This window comes from Strix uralensis, chromosome 24 (genome assembly GCF_047716275.1).
Source record: "Strix uralensis isolate ZFMK-TIS-50842 chromosome 24, bStrUra1, whole genome shotgun sequence".
In the NCBI taxonomy this organism is placed as follows: domain Eukaryota; kingdom Metazoa; phylum Chordata; class Aves; order Strigiformes; family Strigidae; genus Strix; species Strix uralensis.
The window spans coordinates 5,389,509-5,416,612 of NC_133995.1; the positions used below are offsets into that span (position 1 = coordinate 5,389,509).

At 43.0% G+C, this 27,104-nt stretch overlaps 1 protein-coding gene across 3 annotated transcripts in view; it reads left to right on the forward strand.

Annotated features, from left to right (window-relative positions):
• NUDT3 (nudix hydrolase 3) overlaps nucleotides 1-26,455 on the forward strand; it is a 33,013-nt gene extending 6,558 nt beyond the window's left edge. For 2 of the 3 annotated variants that reach the window (XM_074893862.1, XM_074893861.1), the window contains 4 exons: nucleotides 7,810-7,920; nucleotides 15,842-15,886; nucleotides 16,643-16,727; nucleotides 17,712-26,455. In XM_074893862.1, the coding sequence (XP_074749963.1) occupies nucleotides 7,810-7,920; nucleotides 15,842-15,886; nucleotides 16,643-16,727; nucleotides 17,712-17,881 (411 nt within the window). In that variant the 3' untranslated portion in view covers nucleotides 17,882-26,455. Of the gene's footprint in view, nucleotides 1-5,504; nucleotides 5,928-7,809; nucleotides 7,921-15,841; nucleotides 15,887-16,642; nucleotides 16,728-17,711 lie in introns of those variants that run through there. The other variant, XM_074893860.1, reaches the window with a different exon arrangement.
• Nucleotides 26,456-27,104: the final 649 nt, after the last annotated feature.

Below are 27,104 nucleotides of genomic sequence, written 5' to 3' on the forward strand. Positions count from 1 at the left end.
CTGGTTTTGACATGCAGAAATAGCTTATCGGGTTTGGGGGCTTTTGCTGGGAGTGCCTCTTTATCAGCCCTTTGCTTCTGAAACAAGTGGCTGCTGGTTCAGGCATTTCAGCTGTTTTCTCTGTCCTGTCCCTGCTGTGAAAGGCATGTTGCAGATAATTTTTGTGGTTATCTAAAACATAATTTTGATGGAAGGAAAAGACTCCTGATTATGGTGTTTTTCAGTAAGAGTAAGCAGTCGCTAAAGTCACAAGAAAACTGTACTAACAGTAATATGACCCTTGGTATTTTGAAGCCAGTGTAGCAGTGCAGTACGTGATGGTTTATTATTGTTATTCTAGGAAGTAGCCTAAAAACCAACAGGATTTTCTTTATTTTTTCCTTTATGGTTATAGTACTGTAGGTGCGATCCAAACGCTTGAAATTACTTGAACTTCTTCCAGTGCACCTCTTACTCCTTTGCCAAGACTTATGCTTTACTTTTGTCAAGTTCTGTAGCGCGAACACTTTCACCCTTCTAGCTTTCTGTCATTAATTTCCTGCCTCCAGTTTCTAGCTACCGCATTGGAGGTTAAATCACACTATGCCACAGAGCAAGGTGTGGATGTGTGTGTGAAAATAACACTTGTCTAAGGAAATGTGTGTTGTTGAGGAACAGCAATGCTCCTGCGAGGGCAGGCTGTTATGGTCAGGAGAGTTTTTCTGTGCCTTGCTCATGAGGTTGTGTGTATTCCTGTCTTAGCTAAAGCCATTGTCATGCTTAAAGCCAGCTGTAGCCTTGCTGACCACAGGCTGTACTTGTTACTACTATGTGCTAACTTCATAACGTGCCCTGAATACCAAGGGGGTGGGAGAAGCCCTAGTGTAAGCCTTGGCGTGTGTGTTCAGACCATCCTGCATTAGTTTGGCAAAATGTGTGTTTTGTTGTAGTGTAATTGAGGCTGTGTTTCTGCCAGTTAAATTAGATTAATTTTTGCACAGCTTTGCTAACTACAGTGTCTCTTCCCCTCCTGTTCCTCTTGAACTCCGTTTGTCAGCGGTTCTTTAGTGTTTAAAGTTGGTTTGATGTGGTTGAATCAAGATCTCAGTTTTGTCAGATATAAAAGCCTTAAGTACAGTAACAATAATATATAGGGACTGTGAGAATGTTTGTTAACTTTGAGTAAAGCATAAAAGATCTTTGTTATGCTGGGCACAGAGCTGCACCGGCTACAGTATCCTGCCTGGTCATAGGGCAAATCGGAGAGCCGCTAGCACAGCTAAACTCCAAACTCCAGAATACAGAGACTCTTATTAAATTAAAACTTTCAAACAAAGACAGATTGTACAGGCAAAAATCATTGAAGTCAGCCATCTTCTCCACCAGTCTCACTACAGCGTGTTATGAGACACGTTACTTTCTTGCAGTCTGTGTTCTGATAAATAATGCTGAAGTGTGGAGTGAGTTTAAATGTTGGGAGGTTTATGCTTTGGTCGCTACGCAAAATACATGATTTTGTGCCTTAATATTGATAGAAGGCATGTAAGAAAGTGCAGAGGCCCTTTCAGTAGCCAGTAGCTATAGATTGACTTCTGGCAGCAGGATGCTGGTTGGGCCAAACCCCATGTATTTAACATCTTGTCTGCTGTTTCTTAAGTCTGCCAGCTTGATTGTCCTTAGGCTGGCATGTGTGGGTAGGACTGTCTTTTCCTGGAAGTCTGGAAAGTTCACCGCTCATTTTCTAATAATATTGTAGCCCAGCTTCTAATAACACTGTAACCCTTTTCGTCTTTGCTGTAATGCTTCTATGGTTCCTCTTTCTAGGAATCATGTTCCTTATAGCGTAGATACTCTTGTTTTATTTATGGGTGGTGGTTGTTTAAATCCACCACAGCATGAAAGAACGTGGGAATCTTGCAATCTCTGTTCGCTGGGAATTAATTCTCTGCCTTATTTTGGTTGCCTAGTTTTTGTTTTGCAGAGAGCCATTATTTCTGTGGAAAAAGAAAAAAAAAAAAAACAAACCCTGATGTGAATACAACAGATTTGTATGTAATTAGGTTGTTTTAAGGTCAGCACTGTGTATCAGGGACTCCCAGATTTATCCCGGTGACAAACTCTTTTCCCCTTTTCCCATGGAGCTCCAAGCTCCGCATGTGGCAGTCCAGGCAGCCTTAGATGTCTCTGCATGTTTCCTGTCTCCTCTGGGGGAAAGTTTTTAGGCTGCACTAGATTTGTTTGGATTTTTTGTTTGCATGCTGCTTTGAAGGTTGCTTACCACGAGGGCTACAATCTAGCACTGTTTAGGAGCCCCTGCTGTTGACTTCAAACTTTGCTTATTTTTCTAACCTTTCTCTTATTTCATTGATTGTGTGTGGGAGCTACTTCAGGGCTGCCTTGTGCATTGCCAAAGAGGCTTATGTTGCTCATTTCCCTGCTTTGAAATGACATAATTGTCTTTCAAATCCTGGAAAACAGAACTTGGCTGTGTGACGTGATACCTGCAAATGCTTTTCCAAAAAAGACTGCAAGACTTGGCTCCAAAATCTGCCCCCAAAATCCCACATAGGCCAAGAGTCTCAGTAGCCATCTTAAACACAGTTGCCTGGCAAGAATAAAATAAAAAGTGTCAACCTTCCATTGTGTTTTGGCCTGATTTTAAAAAGTAAGTAATTTTTGGTATTTTTTAATGACTATTTTGATTAAAATATCTTCTTTAGTATATACTCGAATGTTTTTATACAATAAAGAAGTTAATGAGCAAAAATTTAAGTATCAAAGACATATGAGATGGTCCTTTAAAAAGCTGTACTCTTTATTTTGTAAAATTCATCTTAATGAAAAATGTTTAGTCTAATTGAGCAATTGAATAACATTTTTTATCATGTTATGTTGTAAAATGAATGCATAGTTGCTGTTCTCTGTCTTGGTTTTTTGGTGTAAGTTAGCCTTATGCTATATCACATGCTTATTCTGAAACTTAGAAAATTATTCTGACCTTGTTGTGGTAGAAATACAAACTATTACATCTCCCTTCTGCAACCTGCTCAGCTGGTATCTTCGCTTCCCCAGGTATTTTATGTTCACCCATCTGGCTATCGGGGGAAAAGGTTTCTGCAAGGGTATGCATTTCTTATCTTGGAAACAGCATTTGGGCTGTTCTGCCCAAATATTAATTGTTTTCAGAAAGAGGTGGTTTTTCAGCAGATCTCATTTTACTGGCTTTGGGCCAGTTTGTAAAATATTTGAATGATGTTGCCTTGTGACAATATGCCTTGAGAAGATCGGGTTTGTGACCACCTGAGGAACCTAAGCATACATAAGTCTATGGGACCTGACGAGATGCATCCCAGAGTCGTGAGGGAGTTGGCTGATGTAGTTGCCAAGCCACTCCCCGTGATATTTGAGAAGTCATGGTAGTCAAGGAAGAACCCTGGTGACTGGAAAAAGGGAAACATTGTGCCCATTTTTAAAAAGGGTAGAAGGGAGGACCCTGGGAACTACCACCCTGTCAGCCTGGAAGATCGCAGAACAGATCCTCCTGGAAGCTGTGTTAAGGCACGTGGAGGTCGGGGAGGTGATTTGAGACAGCCAGCGTGGCTGCACCCAGGGCAAGTCCTGCCTGACCAACCTAGTGGCCTTCTATGATTGAATGACTTCATCTGTGGACAAGGGAAGAGCTACGGATGTCGTCTAGCTGGACTTCTGTAAGGCCTTTGACACGGTCCCCCGTAACATCCTTCTCTTTAAATCGGAGAGAGATGGATTTGATGGGTGGACTGTTTGGTGGATGAAGAATTGGTTGGATGGTCACATCCAGAGGGTATTGGTCAATGGCTCAATGTCTGGATGGAGATTGGTGACAAGTGGTGCCCCTCAGGGGTCCATACGGGGACCAGTACTGGTTAATATCTTCATGAATGATGTAGTGAGATCGAGTGCACCCTCAGCAAGTTTGCGGATGACACCGGGCTGAGTGGTGCTGTTGACACACCGGAGGGACGGGACGCCATCCAGAAGGACCTGGACAAGCTCAAGAAGTGGGCCCGTGTGAACGTCATGAAGTTCAACAAGGCCAAGTTCAAGGTCCTGCACATGGGTCAAACCCCTGGTATCAGTACAAGCTGGGGGATGAAGGGGTTGAGAGCAGCCCTGAGGAGAAGGACTTGGGGGTACTGGTGGCTGACAAGGTATGCTCACAGCCCAGAAAGCCCAATGTATCATGGGCTGCATCAAAAGAAGCGTGACCAGCAGGTCAAGGGAGGTGATCTTGCCCCTCTACTCCGCTCTAGTGAGACCCCACCTGCAGTGCTGTGTCCAGCTCTGGGGTCCTCAGCACAGGAAAGACATGGACCTGCTGGAGTGGGTCCAGAGGAGGCCACAAAAATGATCAGAGGTCTGGAACACCTCTCCTGTGAAGACAGGCTGAGAGAGTTGTTCAGCCTGGAGAAGAGAAGGCTCTGAGGAGACCTTATAGCAGCCTTTCAGTACTTAAAAGGGGGCTTATAAGAAAGATGGAGAAAACTTTTTAGCAGGGCCTGTGATAAGACAAGGGGTAATGGTTTTAAACTAAAAGAGGGTAGATTCAGGCTAGATATAAGGAAGAAATATTTTACGATGAGGGTGGTGAAACACTGGACCAGGTTGCCCACAGAGGTGGTAGATGCCCCATAGCTGGAAACATTCATGGTCAGGTTGGACGGGGCTCTGAGCAATCTGATCTAGTGGAAGATGTCCCTGCTTGTTGCAGGGGCATTGGACTAGATGACCTTTAAAGGTCCTTTCCAACCCAAACCATTCTATGATTTGGATTATAACGACCTTTTTACTTGTTCCGTTTGAATGCGCTGCATGTCTTGGGACACAGGACTTTTTTAGATGTGTGGGTTTTTAAAACACAACAGTGTCTCACCCTCATTTTGAACTAGGCCCCTTTGTCTTGGGAGAGCTCATTGGTAGCAATATCCTGTTTAAAGTTGTTTTAAAAGAATGACCTTGTAGGGCATGTTTCCTGCTTGCTCTTGATGGGATTTCCTTTTTATTAAACAGGAAATAGTCTGATTACATAAAAGTGTGAGAATGACAGGTTTTTCCTTCCCAGTGAGGGTTGTTCATGTTAATTCTATTCAGAAAACGCTCAACTGCCAGAGCAGCTGAAGTTAATTTACTTTGCCTAAAACTGTTGTTTACACCTAAAAGTTCCTACTAGTGTGTTGCTAAAGCATTGTCTTAGTCTGAGCGCTCCAGCAGGCTTTCCTGTACAACTCTTTGTACAGGGATTTTCTTAGCAGATACTTTTTCTCACAAGTGGAAGGTGGCAGGAGTTCAATGGCATGAAGTGTGCTGTGCTGAGTTTCAAAGATCTGTTTCTGCAGCTTTTTTTAATCTCTTTTTTCTTTTTCTTTTTCTTTTTTTGAGCTGGAACTCTGAATTGAAATCGGAAATGACAAAGGTGATGCTTCCTTACCTGGCAAGAAAGTGTATACTTAAAATGCCCATTACTTTTCTTTTAACTTTGTCCTCAGAATCACCTGCTGACCTGAAGCTAGGAATTTCAGTCCACGCTCTCCTGTGTACGATACTGGTAACGAGTCAGGACAAGGTAAAAGTCCTGTAACGTAATAGGAAAAGGTACCGTGGGGAGATGGCACAGGCCGGCGGAGTGCGTTGTGTGCTGAGCCTGCAGTGGCCAAATATTGGCAAACCAGAGGTGGCTGCTGGTGACGGCCTTGCAGCCCCAGCCACGGTACCTGGCTGCTGTCCCGAGCCTTGAAGGCTCTGAGGATGAATGAAGTTTACATTCCCTATTTAGGCATGGCTTACCGATCGTGTTTTATATGGATTGGATGTTGAGGGGAAAGGAATTCTGTCTTCCTCTTGAAGAAGGCCAAACGCCATGGGATGTTACTATGAAGCAAATGCTGTTCTATTGCAACCGAAGCCAGAAGGTGGGTCAGGCAGTAAGCACCTCCATCAGGAACCTGCAGAATTAAGGTAGCTCATTCAGCTTAATTAGTTTCTAGTACGTATTTGCCTTAATTCAGTAGACAGACTGGGGAGTGCTCGGGGATTTAAATGGGGTTGTTTGATAAATGATGTTTCTTCATGCATTGCAGGCTTGAGGTGAGGGTTCTGACTGAAGCAGGCAGAGGAGGCTTTGAGACACTATTATTGGTGGGATCCACAGAAAATTGCTGATTAGAGGAGTGCTGACATTTGAGAACACCGAGTTAAGTTCCAGATTTAGGAAAGGTTAGACCAGCAGTTGCCAGAACGTCTGTTGTGACCCCTCTTCAGTTTCTGCCTGAAGCTTTGCTACTCCTGGTTTGAGAGCTGTGGTTTGGACCCCCACAACTGACCCCAGTGTGTTCTAGTCTGTTGCCCCCCCTCTTTTCCCTGTGCTGAGCTGGCGTGGTCTGGGTGGCCCTGGAAAACGAAAAATCAGTTTGCAGGGTGGTCGGTTGGCAGATGAGAATTTTCAAAAGATAAAAGAACTTGGAAACCCTGGAAATCTTACGCTTGTTTTTGTTTCAGAAGTTTAATTTTGAATTCTGTAGGTAGGTTTCCTCTGGATAATTAGTGCAAATCTTTTCATATCCTACTGGTAAATCAACATTTACACAGTAAAGCCTGGGATTTTAGTGTCTTGCAGAGTTTTAACTTTGAAATGTCTGATTGAAACTGTTAGAGCTGGCCTGTAACCTAATTGGACTGGTATGTTGGAAAGTTTCTGGAGCAAGTCGCTTTGGCTCTAAGCTTTGTGCCAGTGAAATGATGAAGTATAGCATGATGACTCTAATGAACAAGCTTTGTTTAGAGAGCTGAAAAACAGTATTAGTTTTGTTTTTAGTTTCCATCTCTGCTCATGGATGTATTGCAAGCAGATTTAATAAGCACAGTGTCTCGATATTCTTTGGGAGAATTTTTAGCCAGTTGAGATTGTTAGTTAGCTTTTTTGTTTCTGGAAGACGACAAAACAAAAACTGAACTTGTGCAGAGCAGAATTACACTGGAATACAATGTGTTTCAAGAAAAACTGCCACAGAGCATGCTTATGAAAAATTACTGCTGTGAAAATGGTTGAAGCATTTTCCCGATTCAAAAAAGTCTGTCCTTCTATGCAGCCTTTTCCTAGTGGTCTAACGTAGGCTTGTATTTTGCTTATATCTCCTTGAACAACCTCATCTAAAACAAAAGTAACCAAGTGCTGGGTCCAGAGCTGAACTTTTTGGTGCCTGCTGCAAAAGAACAGGCAAACAGGGAAGTTGAAAATCTGTGTTAAAACAACTGCACATAAATATTTTAGTAGGCAGTTACCTGGCTTGGTATGTCATTAGTGTAACCGCAGAGGCGGACAAGGACAAAGGTACCAATAAAATTAAATCAAGCTACTTCTGCAAAGGGTGAAAGTGCTGAGCAGCTTCTGTGCCATCTTGTGTTGTTGTCTGATGGGTATCCTAAGCTGTCAAGACTACGTACAGCAGTGAACTCTTACACTGTAAGTATTGTGATGCTGTCTTAAATAGCAAATTGTTGTTTGGGTATGCAGAGCCATAATTTATTCAGTGATGCGCCAAAGCTGTGAGAAGGTAATGGCTGAAATAATTTGGAGTGTTGGAGTGCCTTGGTGTCACTGATCATGTAGTTTGCAGAGCTGTCTGAAAGGGGCTAAGGAAATTGTCTTGGAAAAAGTGGAGTATTTTCAAGGACTCCTGTTGGACTGGTCATATTTGGAGGTATGAGAGATGCAAGGACAACTTCTCTTCAGCTGGGCTCTGAAAAGGAGCGTTGCCTTGCATTGATACATCGGCTGTGCTCTGCTCTCCGCAGGTGCTGCTGGTTAGCAGTAGTCGTCATCCTGACCGATGGATTGTCCCTGGGGGTGGCATGGAGCCCGAGGAGGAGCCCAACATGGCTGCTGTGCGAGAAGTCTGTGAAGAGGTGAGTCTTTGTCAAGAATGGGAGCTCCTGGAGCTTTGCTGCTGATTGTCAGCCAAGGCTTTGTGAATTTGTTTTCATCTCTAAGGTAAAGAGGAATATAGGGGTCACTGGTGGTATCCCTATTGTATGTGGGAGGGAAACTGGAGTTCTAAATAAAGATAGCATAGGAATGTAATTGAGGCTCTCAGAGTGAACTTTTCCTCGCCTGGTACCTTTAACTGAAAATAGATAAAATTAACCTAATGTATTTCAATACATATGATGATTCTCAGTTTTGTTTTCTCCGTATGAGGAACAGTTTCTTAAGAGAACTTCAAAAAATAGCTGTGCTTTTGTGGAGCTATCTAATACTTGGGTAGAAGGTAGAAATAAGACTTTATGAGCCACTAAAGACACTTGAAATACAGGGACCTCAATTTGTTTTGGTGTAGTACATGTTTTGAATTTTGTGTGAATAAGAGAAATTGATCATAAGAGTTATAAGGAACAATTCCTAATGTGTTTGTGTTTTTGTGTGTTGTGTTTTTTTTTTTTTTTTTTACTTGAAGCTATTTCAGAAAGGTGCTCAAACACAAGTTTGATCTGTATGGAAAAGGCGTATTTTTCTCTTAAAACTGGAAGAAATTTTTCCTAAGGAATTTAAAGACAACAAATTGCAGTTGACTATATTGTATGTAAAACATGTCTTTAGAATGTGCTTCTGAATATGATCAAATTAGGGAGATGCTTGGATTCAGAAACAATTAAATGATTACATATGGATGACCAAGTAGGTTCACAGTTATATAAGGCAGGATTAAAAATGCTTTCAAGAGGGTTATAAATCTTTGTGCTGCAGAACAGAAATCAAGAGCTAATTGATGGGACTTGGGAGGAAGCTTCTTCAGTAGTTGCTTTATTTAATTGTCTGGTATATGAAGGTTCTCCTCTGAAGTATTTGGAAGTACATGCTGCTGTCTAACAAAATGCTGAATATTTGGGCCTTTGGACTAATTTAATGTGGCAGTTCCCGAGTTGTGTGTTTCTCTTTGGATGTTTTTGTAATCTAGCAGTTTATCGGAAAGATATGAAAGATTACACAGTCAAAGTTTATTTTTTCAAGTGTCCTTAGGTCCCTCTAGTACCGGGGATTGCTGCTTGCAAATTTTGTTTCCAGCTTTAATACAGCTCCTGCTTTTTTAGTAACTCGGTGATCTTTCAAACACATTACAAGCCAAAGTGAGCTTAACCAGAACAATAGACATATTTTTAGCTGCAGACTCCTGCTTTACAACCAATCGTTATTAATAATTAAGTTATTTGATACAGAAGTCAAGGGTTCATCCAGGAGATGCATGGCTTTGCCTTTCAAATCCTTAAAATAAATCTGTATCGACCCTCCCTTCCTCGGGCAGCACAGTGCCTTGGAAGAGTCGCTCTCTTTCCATGACAGCTCGGTGGCTGAAAGGGAGCCTTGGCATGGGCTCAGTCTGCAGTGAAGAAACTGGTTTGGGCTGGCTGAGATAATCCCTTCTCGCTCAGCTGGTGCTCCCTCGCTCACGTGGACCGGTGCCGAATGAGAATGTAATTCAAACTGTGGCAGCCTGGCAGGGTTGAGTCATTCCCAGCGAAGCACCTATCTGCATGAATGCCACTCGACAAACAGTAAACATCCAGAGCTCCAAAAGCAGCAGGGTTACCCCAACGGCTGACCTCCACGGCACCTAGTAGCTTGTGATGCGAATGCAGGGTGGGAATCTGAAATGGAGCTATCAGCTGCTGTTACGATAAAGGCCTTCCTGAAAGCCGCCTGCAGAAGAGCAGCCTGTCATGTGTATAAAATTACTTGAGCGCTTCTCCAGCTCGTGATGAGGCTTGCTGACACGGGTGGAAAACACAGGCGAGCTTTTAGGTGTGCAAGGTCTTCCTCAAAGAGGTTTGTGTTCCAGCGCGCTGCTTACGATCCGCACACAAAATTATAATGTACATCAACTGTCTTAAGCTCAGCGAGCTGTTTACTGTAAAATGTGGCTGGGGAATGTGCAGGAGGGGAATGTTTGTTATATTACAGCTGTAAAGGACTTCTGTGCCCCCAGTTTCCCGGCTTGTGCTGTTGATTTGGCAGGGGAGGTATTTTAGGAGGCTGCTTGCTGGGCAGCTGGTGTGCGTGCTAGCTGGTAATCCTTGTTCATCCTTTCATGTGAGTCGAGGCTTTTTCAGGTAGGTTGTAGCAGACACCGATTTCTGAGTAGGTTTGGTGTCTTTGCCCCTCTCCTGGGACAGGCATGTCTGTGGCTCGTGAGGATACAAGAGGTTAGCTGAGCCAGGTAGAGTCTGCTGCTTGTGTTGGGACAGGGAAAATCCTGTTTCCTCTGTGTCGATGAACACAAAGTAATTTTCATCCTAAAAGAAGGTGGTTTGCGTGCTGGTCAAAGTTATGGAAGAAACTTGTGGACTTGCTTTCACCGACTTTGGTACGGCTTTTCTGTTTTAATAAGAGACAGTTGGAAGAGCTGGAAGGACTCATTACCCTTTCAATTGCTTTTGGTCTTTGAAGATGACAATAGGCTGGTTTTTCTCAATTCATTCTTCTTTGCATGGTATGCATTTGCTTTTTAAAATATGCTTCCCTAAACTAAGTTTTTTAACTTCTGCATTCGCTGTTTTAATTTCCCCATGTATTTGTTTGAGTTTATCCATGTGATTGCTGGAATAATTGTCATAAAAAGAAATCTGACTTTTCCCTCTTTCTGATTTTCAAAATTTGAGAAGACTCTTCCAAAAATGAACTGTTGTTTCTGAGTGAAACCCGTGATCCCTCTGTACCAGTTTGAGTTAGAAGTCCTTGTCCTAGTTTGAGATAGTCCTTATCTGTATTAATCTGTACCAGCAGAAGTATTGAAGTAGACAGGTACCAACACTTGTCACGCTTGCTGTTGTCTGCATAAAATTTGAAGTGACTTGAGTTCTTGGGCATTATTTTTAGGCAAAGCGGCAGTAGACAAGCATGCTAGCTCTGAATGAGAGCAGCCTTTTCAGAATAAAACCACTTATTTCTGACGGATTATTGAAAAATGATGTAGTCGGTCTGACACAGCTGTAAACTCTAGGTGCGTTCTAAGGTTCACCTAAGAAAAATGGTGTGCCCTTCTAAAACAGTCATTAGTGCCAGTGTAGTGTATTTTTTGCTTCTCATTCTTGGATTTTTTTGCTGTTGCATTCTCTTACCAAAATTAATTTTATGTTAGGAATAAGAGTTTTTTATGGGTGTGAGCAACTGGTAAAGAACATGTTTTAGAAATAGATGCCTTAAATTAAACTTATTATAGAGTGACTTTGAAAAAAGCCTCCACACTCATCTGTTAAACCCAAAGGCATTTCATTTTGCACTTACAGCATCTTTCACATCCTGACCTTTAAATACTTAGTAAATGTCAAGTTCTATAAAATTATGGGCGTGTTAGTCGTGCTTTCTTCATGGGAATCAAAAGCCACATAAGTTGTGCTTGATCTGTGATCAAACAGGCAATTGATGCCAATATCAAAAATAGTCCATCGTGATGGTACTTTGATCTGGTTACTAGACCTCTCTCTTTTTTTTTTTTTTTTCATTTCCCCTCTTAAACATGCTTTATAAATAATTTTTCTGTTTCATGTATTTCGTTAGTGGTTTAGAATATGAATATTGATATCTTTCTGTGCTAAAATAGGAAGGCTTTTTTTTTAAAAAAAAATATTGCAAGGACCATGGATGAATGACTGAGATGATGGCATTGAACTCTTCCTAGGTTTAGTAATACTCAGTGCAAATAGTGGACCAAGTTCACTACTGTCTGTTACCCTGTGTACTCTAAACTTCATAAAAATGAGTGCAACATCGTAAAGGTCTTCGCTCTGTCGTGGTATTTAATTTCTTTTTCACAAACGTAAAAGCATATATTGGTTGTAATGCTGTAAAGAATTAGATGAGTAAGAGACACAGGAGAGACAGCAAGAAAATTTGCCTAGCAGGTCTGTAATTGGCGTCTTTAGAACTTGTCTAAGCTAGCAGTCTTTATGGGTGTGATTTACTACCTTCTCTGCAAGTATTAGAGCAAAGATTTGGGTGTTTTACCACAGTCCTCTTGCCCAGCAGTAATCTCTAGTAGATGCAGGCTTTGAGCCTAATAGAGCAAAGTAAAATAGCTGAAATTCCAACCCACATTTTCCTTAGCTCAGATGGAAGGAAATAAAAGCTGTCCCTAGGAACAGATGGTGTTGCTGCAGGCTGCTTTTTGCATCTGACCCGAACTTATTTTCAGCTTTGAAACCTGAACCTGCTGTTCTTGGATGTCTTCAGTAATTTTTCTTTATTAAAACAAGTTGTTCCATGAGCAGCAGAACTAGTAAAGCTTCATTTCCTCCAGATTTTTGTTCCTTGTCTTGAACGCTCGGCCCACCCCTCTGGGCGTGCGGCAGCGGTTTGAAGTCGTGTGTTGTTTTTGGGGCGGCTGGCTGTTGCTGTGACATTGATGCACTCTTGCCAGATCTATCTTTTCCTCCCGTGAGGGCTGCCCTGGACATTGGAAGTTGATCTGGATCTGCAGGGCAGTGAAAAAACAGCTCATTTTGCAAGCTTGCTCAGTCCTTTTTCATACCTGAGTGTGCCTCTTTCTGGGGAATACTGTCGTTTGACTGATTTATTTTCGCACCTGCAGATGGAACAGTTGTTGCTGGTGCTCTCCTGCCCCTTGTTGATGGGTTTAATACCATCCTCCTAGGACATGTGTGTATTTTGAGGATTGCGGCGTGGGCTCTGTGGGCAACACTTCTAATGCTTGGTGGGGGGACTTGGGCCCAAATAAATGGTGCTGTCTCTGCCAGACACTTACTGTTGTGCCCCATGAGGGTGGAGGATTCTCAATCCATTTACTACCGAGGAGAAAATTCCTGAGTCATCTGGTGCAAATTAAGATTTAGATCCAGCTTCAATCCTGGATGAGCCTGTGATTTACGCTTTTAACTTTCCAAGAAAATGCTCATTGTCCTGCAGTGGGGATATCGGGAAGGTGCTGAGGGGTTGGCCCATAGGAAAGCAAGAGGCATGGAGCTTGCCCAAAGAGGAGCCTGGCAGTTTTGTTGCTCGTTACCTAGCTTGCTTTATTAGTGATAACAGCTACAGGTTATTTTCTCCAATGCCTTGGGCAACTTATATGTTAGAAACTTGTGTACGAGTATGAATTCCACTTTCACGTTTGTTCCATTAAATGAAATACATGATTGTACAGAGACTATGACTTTCCTATTTGTGTGTGAATTAAGTGCTTTATCAAAAATAGGTGTATGACAATCCAATCGGTCTGTGTTAGATGTCCTGTGTGTCGTCTTTAAAATCCATTATACCAGTAAAATAGGATGAGAGAGCCATTGGTCCCCAGATGTAATGGCCAATGTGCTCTGCAGTTGTTGGTAAGGACTCACTTTATAAAAACAGCCCAATATTTGTTTGAATCAAACCATTAATTTATGTCATCATTTACTACTACATGAAGAAAACCTTACCACTTTTTTGAGTTGTCAAATGATAATTCAACATGATTTTCCTACAGTGCGTGTTTGTCTTGGCATCGCTTTTTGTGCCTTTTTGGGTGGATAAGCCTAGGCAGAATGGAGAAGGATGAGCTTAGTTTGCAGGCAGAGTGTTATTTCCGTCGCCTCTCTGTTTAACCAGAACAGAAGGAAGGGCTCCTCACCTGCCTGTATTACTTCAAGCGCAGTTTTGGAGCTGGGGATAAACTGCTTGGGAGACTGGCTGTGCAGTATTCATGTTTAGTTTCCAGGCTGGCTAGTTGCCTGGAGATAAATTTGTTTCTAGTCAGGCTTGAGAGTTCACTAAACCATCACAACAACATCCCTGGCTTTTGATTCAGTGCCTCTGCAAGTAAGTAAGGAGAGCAGAAATTCAATAGCCTTCTGCAGGAACAAGTGAAGAAAATCAGTTTAAGACAGTTATTTACCTGAAACATTTGATTACACTTCACCTTTTAATATATTTATGTATGTATGTTGTGAAGGCGGAAGCCTTGTGTTCCTTTCTGTGTTATTGCTGGCTGGTTGATATGGTTGCTTATCTCAAAAAAACCCCAAAAAACAACCCACTGTTTGAAGCTACTGAAGGAGTTCTTTGAATGAAATTCATTTGAAGTATTTGCCTTCCAGTTCTCTTGTGAGAGAGATTAGTCAAGGTTAGCAGCAACAGTTTTGCAGATGAGGTAAAATCACTCATCCGCAAAGGTCAGAACCAGTTATCTGCCCCTAGCCATGCTGGTGTGCGCACACACGCGTACGTTGACCTTCATGGAATTGCTGTTTGACTCCAGAAATAGCCTTGTGGTTAATAGTCAGTGGTCCACCTATGGGCTGAGCAAAATGTCAGAAACACTGATGAGACAATAAATTTTGCATCCAAAACCGACATAAAAGATTCAGTTGAAAAGCTCCTTCCTAGAAGTAGAGGTCAGGGAGCACATTACAGAAAGGATTATAGATTTCCACGAATGCTTGTAGTAGTGGGAGCTACAAATCCTTCTCTCTTGGGGCAGTTCTGCCATCAGCTATCGGTAGAAGCAATAGTGAGGTGTGCTCAGGCGGTGTCGTTTGGTGTTTCTGTGTGTTCATTTAGTAGGCTGGGAACTTAACCAGGAAAATATTTTAATTAATAAAAGTTCTTCCTTTCTAAAAGCATATAACTGTACAACAACTAGTTAGTAGCTGAACAAGTGGGAAACGGTGTATCTCAGCTGCTCAGGACAGGGAATTTGTCTTATATTTAGTTGCCCTCACCCGAACATCTGTATTTAAAAAAAAAAAAATAATATTTTTTTTAATTAAAAAAAAAAGCTGGACATAATCAGGTCTATATAACTTTTCTGTAAGAGCAGAGACACCATTTTCCTGAACTGTTTAGGATGTGTCCGAGCTGCTAGAGACAGCAGCTGAATTTACCTTCCCAACGTGGCTGGGTTGTATGCCAGATTGTGTGTGTTGTCTCAGAGCAATTAAGTCATGAAGCAAAATCTCATCTTGTCTGTAGCATTTGAGTTCCAACCATTTAGAGTTGTAAAAAGAAGGGAATGTAAATTTTTGGGAAAAAAAGAGGGGTCTGGGGGCAGAAGATTGGGATGGCATTTTGCATGGATGCATGATGCAACACCAGAGAGCAGAGGCGAGAAACAGCACTCTGAGAAAGCGACTGAGCCACAGCAGTGAGTGGATGTATAAAAAGTGACAGCAAATCAGATAAAGTGGGTAGAGCCTCAGTAGTATTCAAGCAGAAGACAAAACTGTTGCTTAGATCTTCTCTTGATTTGTGTCTGTGCTTGATTCAAAAGTCTTCTTTCAGCGTGCATCTGCATTTTGTGTTCTATCAGAAATAGTCTTGTTCCTGTTGCGGAGGCCCCATTACAACATTGAAAGTATTTTATGTTTGTATTAGCTTACTTCAAACGTATGCAGGACATCCCTGAAATACCTAGTAGCTGTCATGCTGGTGTAAGTGGATGTCTTATATGTATTTTAAAGTTATTTTCTTAAACGATAATTTTAAAGGGGTAAAACTGCTAAACCCCAGAGTAAATTTTATCCATGCTTAGTCTATAATAACCTTTAGAGGAGATTCTGATCATTTGGAGTACATTGGTATGCAATCATCAAATAATTTTTTTTCCCCTCCACATTTAATTCAGAATTGTTTGAATATAGGAAAAACTTCTGGGAATGAATGCGTGTTTAGAGCTCGTGATACATTTCTGTCATTTTTCTTGTGACTGTGTTATTTTCAGATTAACAAAATTTTACAGCATTTGCTTCCTGTTCTAAAGGAACTGCGCCTGCACAACAAATAAGGAAATGTGTACTAACCTGTTGTTAAAGCATGTTTTTTTTCTCTTTGAACTTTTCATAGGCTGGAGTGAAAGGGACGTTAGGAAGATTAGTGGGAATTTTTGAGGTAAGTTTCAGACACTGAGGCTGTGAAATTTTGATGCAGAAAATTGTCTTGGAATAAAAATCACTTCCTAGTTTGTGAAGTAAACTAGATAACTTGTTTGAAAGAAAAAGTTTAAAACTCCCTGTTTAAATAAAAACGTATACTGATCTTCCCAGTGATTATCTGCAATTTCCCCTTCAGTTGAAATCATGAGTGATAAGCCAGTGTAACAGTGACTATTTTCAGTGCCTCCATACCTTTCTTGCTGCCAAAAGAGGCCACGCACCAGCTGGGGAGCAAGGGCTCTCCTTTGTTCCTTAGCACCTGCCATCACCCGGTGCCAAACTGGCCTCTGCAACTGGTGGAGCGTGTGCGGTCACACCTGATGAGTGCTGCTGAGACACATGGTCAACAGGTACCAGACACAGCTCTTTTTATAGTTATTTTTTCACTAACTATTTCGGAGTTGTGTGAAATAGATAAAAATCTTTCCTGTGGTTTTGTTTTTTCACCAGCTGAGGAACTGATTTATAAGCATATCCATCCACCAAATACTTCCTTACAGATTAGGAACTGGACGTTTTGGCCGCAATCCCTGTTAATACTTTCAGGCGTCTCATTTAGAACGCAACAATTTTTAATAGCTAAGAACAAGCTACATTGTGAGAGGTACTGCAGCATCATAGTGAGGCAGCTTGCAGCTTGTAGCCGCCATGTGCCTACCTGCCTTTTTTCCCTTGGTAGCTTTGTTGTTATCCTGTTCCCCTTGCCTTCTAGAATCGGGACAGGAAACACAGGACATATGTTTACGTACTTATCGTCACAGAAGTGTTGGAAGACTGGGAGGACTCTGTCAATATAGGTAAGCTCTTTGTACTTGCTAGCATTAACTGGTTTGATGCAGACAAAACACGTCAGCTTAGCATCCCTCTGGGAGCTGGAATCCTTGTGAGAGTGGTCGAGAAAAGTTGCGGTGGCGTGCCCTTTGGTTGCTTGGCAAAAAAAAAATTGTGGTCAAATTGATGCTTTTGTAACCTCTGTGGCCCAAGAGTAGTCAATTCAGCTGTACAGCTGCCTCTACAGCAGCTTTTGTATTTAATTCTTGCACTTTAAGATACAAAGCAAAGAGCATGAAGAGCTGTCCCTTCTAAGACTAGAAGAAAACATACATGGGCCATGTGGGATTAGTCGTTCCCCATTGTCTTTTGAAATCTTTGCGTTTAAATCGCGTTCCCAAATGAAAATGAAGGTGTTGTTCTGCACGAGGTTTGTCAATAGCTCTATAGCACCTGTAATGTGATTTTCCTCAGGCTATGTACAGAAGAGGTTTTATGGAAAGAGTTAAAAAATGAGCGCTGAGGACAGCAAAATGAGTGCTGTCCACCAGAAATAGAGGCTCACTTGCAAATTGATGGAAATTGGGTGATGGTTGGTGTGTGTTATTGTGGGTTGTCTTAAAATAAGTATCTGACTTGAATAGAAATTGCAGAAATAGCAAAATGGATGTGTGGGGTTTGTTTTGTTTTTTTTTTTTAAATTGGGAAATGCAAGACTGGTTTGTTTGGACAGTGGATGTACTGCCCTAAACAGATACCTGTCATGGGGATAGAGGAGCCATCAGTGTGGTGTTTGGAGTAGGTGGCCCTCGAGATCAGAGAATCCTGAGAGAAAGTTCCTCAGTATCTTTTGAACTGATGCTTTGTTACGCAATTAAATTATTCTTGCAGCATTAGTGCACGTGATAATGATTGAAAATGAAGTGGAACGATTGTATCAAAAGCAATATTTAAACATAGAAAGGATAGCATTGTTTTCTTGCAGCTCTGATTTTTCTTTTTGCCCACAGGAAGGAAAAGGGAATGGTTTAAGATAGAAGATGCCATAAAAGTTCTGCAGTATCATAAACCAGTGCAGGCCTCATATTTTGAAACCTTGAGGCAAGGTTGCTTGGCAAACAACGGCACTCCTGTCATGACCACGACGTACTCTGAGAGCTCCGTGTCTGACATCAGATGACTGAAGACGTCCCTATAAGAGAAATTTTGAGAAAAAGACTGAAACATGGATTTCCCTCCCCTCTCCCCTTTTTCACATGCCTCCTCTATCAAACAAGGCATGGGCAGCAGCCTGTGGCAGAGCAAGTGTTAAGAGTGCTGCAATTTAGTGCAAGGTGGGATTTTTTTTCTTTTGTTGGCTTTTTTTGCTTTTTTGGATATGTATTTTGTAAAATACATTTTGTGCATGAAGTGCCCCTTTCCCGTTACACCGCTTCCATGGCCTGGCGAGCGAGGCTGCCAGTTTCGCCTCTGCCTTGTGTTCTGAAGTGTCCCGTTTGTGTCATCCCAGCCATAGCCACTTTTTTTTTTTTTTTTTTAATTAAAAGACTTCAAATGTGAGATCAGCTCTTTAAGTCTTAGTCTGTACTGTAAGGTGCTGTTCAGACCTGTGTGGTGGTCACTTTCAGCACGTATGTATAAACTTTTTTTAGATGGAGAATCTAACATTTTAATTTTGCGGGAATTTTTTTAATCCTGGTCTGCTTCTGAAAAGAAGGGTTCATAATTAATCTGTTTGCCTTTTGTTCTGTTTTTTAAAAAAATATACGTTCTGTGACAGTGCTAGTGGCTGGGCCAGTTTACTCCCCATTCAGTATCTCCTGATTTAGTGCAGTGACACTTGAAGTTGAGGGCAGAGTTTTGATCACCTGCAGACATCCCTCCTGCTCCGTTGCTTCTCCTACAGCTTCCGCCAATGTTTCTGCATTTACATCAAAATGAAACAAAAAGGAGTTGGTCTTCTAACACTTGGCCAAAAATAAATAGCCTCAGAAACGCTACGATAGAAACTGAATTTCATTGTCTGTGGTAGGAATTGGGGATTCAAAGTGGGGTCAAAGTCTGACAAACTGGAGCGTCAATCACCAATGCTGTTCTGCTGATCCCGCTGCGTTCTGCTGATGTCTCTTCTTGTCCACATGCCTTATACCGTGCTGAACTGGATACTTGTAATTTGTGCTAAAGCATTGGATTGTACTTACTGAGTGTTACTGCATGAACCCTCGGTTGGATAACCATGTGTGTCCCTGAAAAGAAGTCCTGGGGGAAAAATTCAGGTGTTCAATCTCTTGTCCTGTGGTTCTGCAGCACTTACAATTGCACCATGGAGCATGCTCAAAATGTTTAAACTCTCCCTCTGTGAAAGGTACAGCTGACTCCCGAGCAGAATTGCTAGTTGGAGAAGTACACTGTTTAATAAGATAGTTCCCCTGATGCATTGGCACGCTTCACATTATTATTATTTTTTTTTTTTGTTGTTTTTATTGATGTAAGTTTCATGCTGTCTTGATTTGCCAACAGTGTTGTCTAGTTGGGAAATAAAATGGGAAGGGTTGGGGCTGGGGGGTGGGTTGGGACAGGTACAAGTTTTGGGAGGGGCATTAATTAATCCCTGGCTTGGGACAAGAAGTAGTTGCTGAATTCAGTAACTTCTCCTTTGTCAGAGCATAGCCAAGATGTGAAATTAAATCTGCAGTACTCTTTTTTTTTTTTTCCTTTTTTTTTTTTTCCTCCTCCTTATTTAACAAAAAATATTCTAATAAATACTCGCTGTTCCAGAGTTTTCTCTGTTCCCGAGAAGCGCTTACAATATGAAAATCTGATAGAAATATCCATGGAGCCTGGGACAAGGGGGAATGGTATCCTTGCTGGTTTGGCAAGAAGCTGTTCATTTTAAGATCTTATTCTGTTCCTTTACTTGTTCTCCTTGCTTTCATCAATGTGGAGTAGCAAGGCCAAAAGCAGTGCCAGTGATCGCTAACATGAAAAACCACGCATAAGAAAAAGCTGAGAGGCGTTATTCAAGAAGTAGCTTGAAACCGAGCATCTGGAATTGAGCCTAAATTACACCAGTTCAGTTCACTTCAACTTAGAGACGAATGTACAATGCTTTCTTACTCTGTGCTGATCGGCCTGAACCAAACTCTCAAAAGGGCTTAAATATTGTATCTGGAAGCGTACAAGAAATTCAGACAGTCCGCTGTTACCGAGCCCTGAGTGGCACCTAACACAGCCATCTACTGCCTTCAATTGAGTTTTTGTCTTTACTGTACAGATTAGTACGTTGAAAATGGTTTGCAACAAAACAGCTGGTACTCCTGAAAGAGTAACTGCAGTTTTAATATCAACAGCATGCACACTTTTGTTTTTAAACTAAAAATGTTTTTACAGGGCTGTTAAACTGACAATTTAGGGTAGAATATTGTTAATGATTTGCTAATGGCTTATTTGTTTGGGTCAGAAAAATAAATTGTGCCAAGAAAGTGTTTTAATGTGGCATGAATTGATGCTGTTAACACAGTTAACATCGAGTGGCTGATATTATGCCTTCTTAACTGGAAGTAGCTCCTGGGGTAGAAATAGCCTTTATTCAACAGACGTGGATTTCAAAACAGGCCTTAGGCCTGTGAATCTCTCCCTGCACCACACGAATTCCCGTCTTCCTCAGCATCTGAGGTTCTTCTCTAGTAACTGGTATAGCTGCGTGCCCTAGCAGTTTAAGTGATTTTATCCAAAATGATGTTAAATTGGTTTGGGACCGACAATCAAACTACCTTTATTAGTGACAAAAGAGTTGTTCTAAGGATGGCGCGTGCTCTGGGTTTCGCAGTACAGACTAGTGCCTGCTTGATTAAACTGCTTAGGGCTGCTGTCATGACCAACTGCTGAAAAACCCTGTAGGATTAGACTCCAGCGTTGCTAAAACTGGTGCTATATTGAGCTAGTGTTGGAGATAGTGGGATTCTTACCTCAAATGATGTAGTGTCTAGCCTGGCCCCTTAAATCGAGCATTACGATGTGTCTCAGCTTCCCGTTGAGGAATAATGTTCTTAGTTTGGCTTTCAACTTAGCTTCCATCGTACTTGGCGCAGTGGTCTATTTGTAGTTAAAACAGAGGAATACCAGTGCTTCGTTTAGACATCCTGTAAGTTTGCAGCAAATTCGTCGAGTCACCCTCAAGTTTCAGGTTTCAGATGCTTGTCTTGGTTCTCTGAAATCCGGTTGGTGGTCAATGCCAGGCGTGCTGGTGATGTGCAGCCTCCAGCTCAGAGGGGCTACCGTTAATGACCTGGCAGCACACCTCTGAACCCTGGGGTCTCATGAAAAACTTCAGTGTCCTCTGCAACTTCTTAGGGGTAGTTTCCCTGATAAGGTTACTTTTTCCCTTGCTGCTTTTCCTACGTGTATTTGTGGTATATACAAGGACACCTCACTCTTGATACATCAGGAAGCAAGTCTGCCCGCAGCGAGGAAGAGGAGGAAAATTACCAGCCCTGAAGCACTCGAATACTGGATTTCTCTATGCACCTAAGTGTCACCTCAGGGTTGCAAGATGAGTGATGAAGAAAGAGGAAGAGAGAGACCCGCTGCTCAGCGCAGGGAGGTTCTCTGAGCAGTTCCCGCTCTTCGACATTGATTCACTTCCTCGGGTGTTGTCAAAATTAGAAATCCTCATATAGCAGAGTTGCATTCTGCCATCTGGATTTTTAAATGTATTTGAGACCTTAATGGGAGAAGACAAGTGCATTCAGCACTTACACCACCGCTTAGTGTGATGATCTTTTAAACCTCAAAATACTTACAAAAATCTGGATTTCTGTCACTGGAAGTGTCTGACAGACCAGCTTGGATTACTGCTGTGGCAGGAAAATGTTAGCTGGTGGTTTAAGCTGATGATGGGTAGAGTCCTGGCATTTGTTGACTCCAGCATGGGAGCAGGAAGAAAAGGAAGACACCCCTGGGGTACCAGTGTCTCCAGCGGCTGCTGCTTGATTCTTCCAGCAGGATTTGCCAGATCCAATACCTTTCTGATGACCTCGATTGATGCATAAAACTCAAGAGGCAAGTGGATGTCCCTCTGCAGAAGAGTGCCACGTGTAATTGAACTTAGTGGAGCTGAAACTGTACATACCGAGCTCTAGGAGGTCTTTCTCAAATAAGGTTTTGGTACGGTGGAACAGGGATTTCGATGCATTGGTTAATGTCAACTTAGAAACCGTGTGCAGTAGAAAACCTACAGCGCCTTTGTCTTGACATGGTTACTGTAAGATGGATCTTGGGTTTCAAATATGACTTTGCTCACGCTGAGGCTTTTCAAAGGCATGTTTCAGAAGGAAGAACCTTTTTTTCAGGTAAAAGTGACGTGTATCATTTCCTATTTGGTGAAGCTTTCCCCCAGTATCTAACAGGCGTGCCATGCGGCTCTGCGTGCTGGTGTTGGTGCCTGGCTGTGACGGGACGCTGCCAGGCCCGGGAGGTGATGCCTTGTCTGGGAGATGCCTAGAGAAGAGTGAAAGAAGGTTAGTTTGGGTTTTTTTTTTTTTCCAATTCGCCCTGAAATTTGGCATTCGGTGCTGTTAAAGTACTTCTGGTCGCTTCACAAAGATGTCTTTTGGTTTCTTCGCAAAGATGGATTGTTTAATTCTAGACAGTAGTTTATTGGCAATAGAGAAACTTGGTATTGTTACAAAGCCAGGGGAGGCTTGTACCTCCTTTATCTTTACAGAGTGTTTCTACTTCTTACCAGCACTGGCGGAGCTGTGCTGTGCTCTCACCGGGTTAGCCAGAGCTGCTCTGGCAGAGCTCAGCAAACCCTTGCTCAGAACTGCAGGGGCTTCTTGGCAGTACGAGTGCTTGGCATTTGCCTCTCCAGGTATATCATTTGGCAAGACATTCCTTTGAGTTAATGGCTGCTTTGCAAACTAAAAATAGCTATTTTTTCAAATTGAAAATGCATTAGACTTTGCCTCAGTCCTGAAGTTTTTACAGTTCAGTGACTGCTGAGAGGGTGCGGGATGTGATGGCAGTCTGGCTCACTGGCTGCTGTGCCATGAGCACTGGAGAGGGTAAATACTACTTGTTCGTGATTTTGAACTCTCAGAATAAGGCAAGTAGCCTCTGGGTGGTTTTACAGCTGAAATACCTTGAGAGGAATCTTGCAAAGAGAGGGTGTCGGAATGAGGCTGTTCAGTAAGTGTAGGGCAGTTGCATCGCCCGTAGCGAAAAGATAATTCAGAAGTTGCTGATGGTCAGTCAGCTCATTTGTTTGTGTTTAATGCTGTTAAACAGAGCTGAAGTCATAGACTGGTATTACTGATAAAACTCCGTTAGCCAGTAACTGTAATTAAAATGGAATAGAAAGGGATAAAAATTTGGGCTTTGATGGAGAGGCACTTCATAATGAGGTTTTTTAAGCTGCTGCGTGGATCACATGGGGAGAGTGTATCTGGCTGTTGAAGACTTGCTGTTTCTTCCCCCATCCCTTGCTCATGTTCAGTACAGTAAGGTGCGAGAAATACTTGGGAGCGGCCGTTGGTTCTTTGTAGTAAACCTGCTGTGATTTAACTGAGCTCTGTGTACGTTACACTATGAGAAACTATTAGATGTACAGGTAAAGCGAGCCCAGCCAGGGCTCTCCTCAGATAACATCTCTTGCCTTGCTTTGCCGTAGGAAGGTGGCACGGACAGGTGGATGCGCGTGCTGTCTCTCTGCGTCTTTTTATACATCCTTTGGGATTTGTTTCCTTTTTCTTCCATTCTGGGGACATGGTTCCTTCTTTGGTTGATTTGGTTCCAGCTTAGCAAGGCAGGTGTGTTTTCGAACGGCTGCGCTGTGACATAAAAACACTGAGTGGTGCTGGTGGGGAAAAGGAGCAGAGCTGTCCCTGGGGGGGCTGCACCCATGGGTGGCCGCGGAGGGCTGCACCCAGACAACCTGTGGCATCTCTGGTGGTGGCCTGCGGTCTCGCTGCTGTGGAGGAAGGTAAGAGCTCTGGTTGGGGGCTGGGAAGGAGCTGCGGTGTAAGCATTTCACTCGGCAGATAGACATTGTGTGCACTTCCCAGATTCCTGTTGAGCAAGAAGGCAGTTTAATTCGACGTGATCTTGAATGTGCCTTAAAGCAAACTCTATAAACTGAAAAATTAAAAGGGTTTGGAATCTGCTAGTGTTGCGTTTTCCCTTTTGCAGACACAAAGTATTCAGTGGCTAAAAATGTGGGTAGGGAATGTCAGGAATCCCTTCCCAGATCTAGCCCGGACTTCGGGCCTTTGCCTCAACTTTTCCATGCAGAAAATGTGTTCACCGTTTTGCAACACACTGGTTTCTCCAGAAGAGCAAAATATTTGAAGCTGCACAGATCGAGTGTTTGTCTTTCCCAGTTATAACAACTTCATATTTTCTTGCTCGTTCTCACAAATGCGGTTTTATCCCAAATTGAGATGTTTTGTGCTTCTCAGGCAGCCAGATGCAATGCAATTTTGCAACCTGTGCAAAGCATGCAGTAAAAGCAAACGTGGGCGATCTGGGAGCTTGTGAAAGATTGAATATTTAATTTTCCCGGAGTGGAAGCTACGCCCGGTGCCGATTCTGGGGAGAGGATTGAAATCAGTTGGTCTCTTTAGCCAAACTCGCACCAAGAAACAAAGTTGTTGCAGATGCTTGTTGGTGTGAAGAGCTTTTATCTTCTAAAGACACTCGACAGCTTTGTGTAAGTCACCCACTGCTCTGGTCCTGCTTTTAAATGACTGGGTTTTCCCTCCTGGCTCTGCTCTTCCTGGTTAATAAGATAGCATCATCTAGTGGCTAATCACAGCCTGGGGATGTGGGTGACCTTGCTTCTGGTGTATGCTCACATCTTGTCTCAGTCTTGGAGACTATAACATACATATATCTCTATGATCCTCACTTTCCTCAATGGTAGAATGAATTTAATACAGTCAGGGAGGACTCTCGGCTTCAGTGGTGGAAGGTGGCGTGTAGATACGTGTCGTGTTTTACTGGGTATAGTGTCATGAGGTCTGTACATAATTGAGAGAGGTGTAAATGGGTGAAAAAGAACACTTAACTGGATTGAAGATGTATTTAGGAGATTTATGAAATCTCTTTTTGGTGCTAGTTGATAGGGGTGTGGGGTTTTTTTGTTGGGTTTTTTTTTTTTTTTTGGTGGGAAAGTGAGAATTTTGAAGTTATACTTGAGAAATTGGCTCTAGAATTGCCTCAGACATTAACCTTGGGAGGTCCAAGAGTGTTTGCTGAACTTCCTGTATGTCCTATTTCCTATTTATTAAATCAGACGATCTGGAACGATCACTTTGCATTTTCTGCTCAGTCTTTTCGTGAACTCTCTGTACCCGAGACTCCCTGGCAGCACCCCCGAGCTGGGAGAGCCGGATCCCAGACCCCACCAGCGCGTGTGCCTGGCAGTGGGATAAATAACCGGGGTGCATCCCCCTGCGCCCGGCACGAGCTGGATGTCTGTCGGTATGAGCATATCCGCCTTAGGCTTTTCCATTCCTTATCGAACCGAGATACCTCCAAGATCAAAGCCACGGGGCTTTGACCGTCTCTTCTGTTCGTGTCTGAGCTGGTACGTTCGAACTCACCTTCGCGACCAAGGATAAGACTTTGTTACTAATCCAGGTACTGACCTGCTCCGACCTCTCTTGCTTGGCAGCGCCAGTGTGAGCAGTCTCTGTGGAAAATGGTTTTTTTTAAACCTTGTGGATACTTTTCTGAATCATTCAAGTGTCCAGGCGTGGGGTGGGGGGGTCGATGGCAGCAGCGGAGCGCGGTGAGCGATCTCCCGGGGGATGTGGAGGTGTCAGTCGGGATGTCTCAGCGGAGGCTCTTGTGCTGCTGCTGCTGCCCAGCTTTCACATGGAAACGTCAGTGAGTTTGGAGGAGGAAGAGTGATGTAGAGAACAAACCTGCTAATTTATTAGAATGAAAAGAAGCCTGAGATTGTCAGTGATTTTTCAATGAATCGTAAGTAAGTTAAATACCCATTTCTCTGTGAATTCTAGGTGGCTTTGGACTTGTAATTCCCATAATCTCTTTCGGTTTATTTTTCTGGCTGCAGACTTCTGTTCCTCACTCCAGTGCTTTGTGTTTCTAATCTTCTGGTAAAGTTAACTTGTTTTTTTAATGATATATTAAGTTGAAATGATTTGCAAAAACACTTTACAACTGCAAGGGCACTTTGGAAATCTAGCATTTCAGCTGATGCTTTTTCTTACTGACTTGGACTTGTTCTTACTTACGACACATTTGTTCAAAGTCAAATGCATTCAGTAGAAAACACATTTTGTTTTCTTTGAGGCTCAGATCTTAGTTTGAACCTATGAATAATGCAGGTGCTCTCTTGCTCCTGCTTAGTCTTGGCTGGCAGGTATAGTGTATACCTGCATAATCTTGACCTTTTCATCCATAGTGTTTCCAGAAAGACCGGAGGGCTCTCTATCTGCTCCACGCTCAGCTCTGGTGTCATTACAAACCCCCGTCCCTCTTCTGCAATGAGTCTTGGTGTGTTTTGAGCCAGATGTTGAGACGGCGTGAAGCTGCGCTGGTGTACGGCAGCTGGCAGTCTGGTTCCTTTCTCAAGGTGTTTCCTCTGTTTGAGTTGTGTGTGAGGGGGAGGTCATCACTGTCTTTAAAAGATTAAAAAAAAAATTTAAAAAAAATCGTGGATGCAAGTTTGACAAGAGTGTAGGCTGTAATCTAGTGCCAACCAATAAACACGCCAGTATTTCACACACGGCTCTGCTTGCTGCGTCGTCTCTCTTCTTCCCGGCGCTGTTACCCCTGTACATGAACGTGGAGATTGGGCCATAAAGTGTCACCGGAGGAGAAAGTGCTCCCTGGAGTAGCTTGGTACGTTCACAGCCTGGAGAGGAAAATTTGGAGGGTTGTCACCAGCAGCCTGATGTTGAGACAGGCTCGTTTGAGTGGGGAGGGCACCCTGTGATAAACCCGGGGTGAATTTTAAGGCACGGCCTAATCTCATTCAGCAGTTTCTGGCCCTGAGCTGTGTTTGGGCTCTACCAGTGTCTGACCCCTTTCCCAAAGGCCATGGTCAGGCTCGAGGTATCCCGAAGCCTTTGGAGGTTTGACGCCTGGGGAAGATGAGCGGCGGGAGATCTCAGAGCCCGTCGGAGGGGATGTGGGATTGGTGCCAGGGCACGCTCGGGGAGCAGACAGGGATCTTCGCCTGGCAGCAGCCTGCCTCCGGCGGGTCCCCCTCTCCTCACCGCTGGTGGGATGGGGCCGCTCAGCACCTTCCTCGGCCTCTGCACGCTCCAGCGAGAGCCGCCAGGTCTGGCTGTGGGGGGAGCTGGGTGTGCCGGGGGTAGCTCCCCTCCCCACGGGTGCCCAACACAGCCCCTCAGAGCTGCCCCTTACCCCAA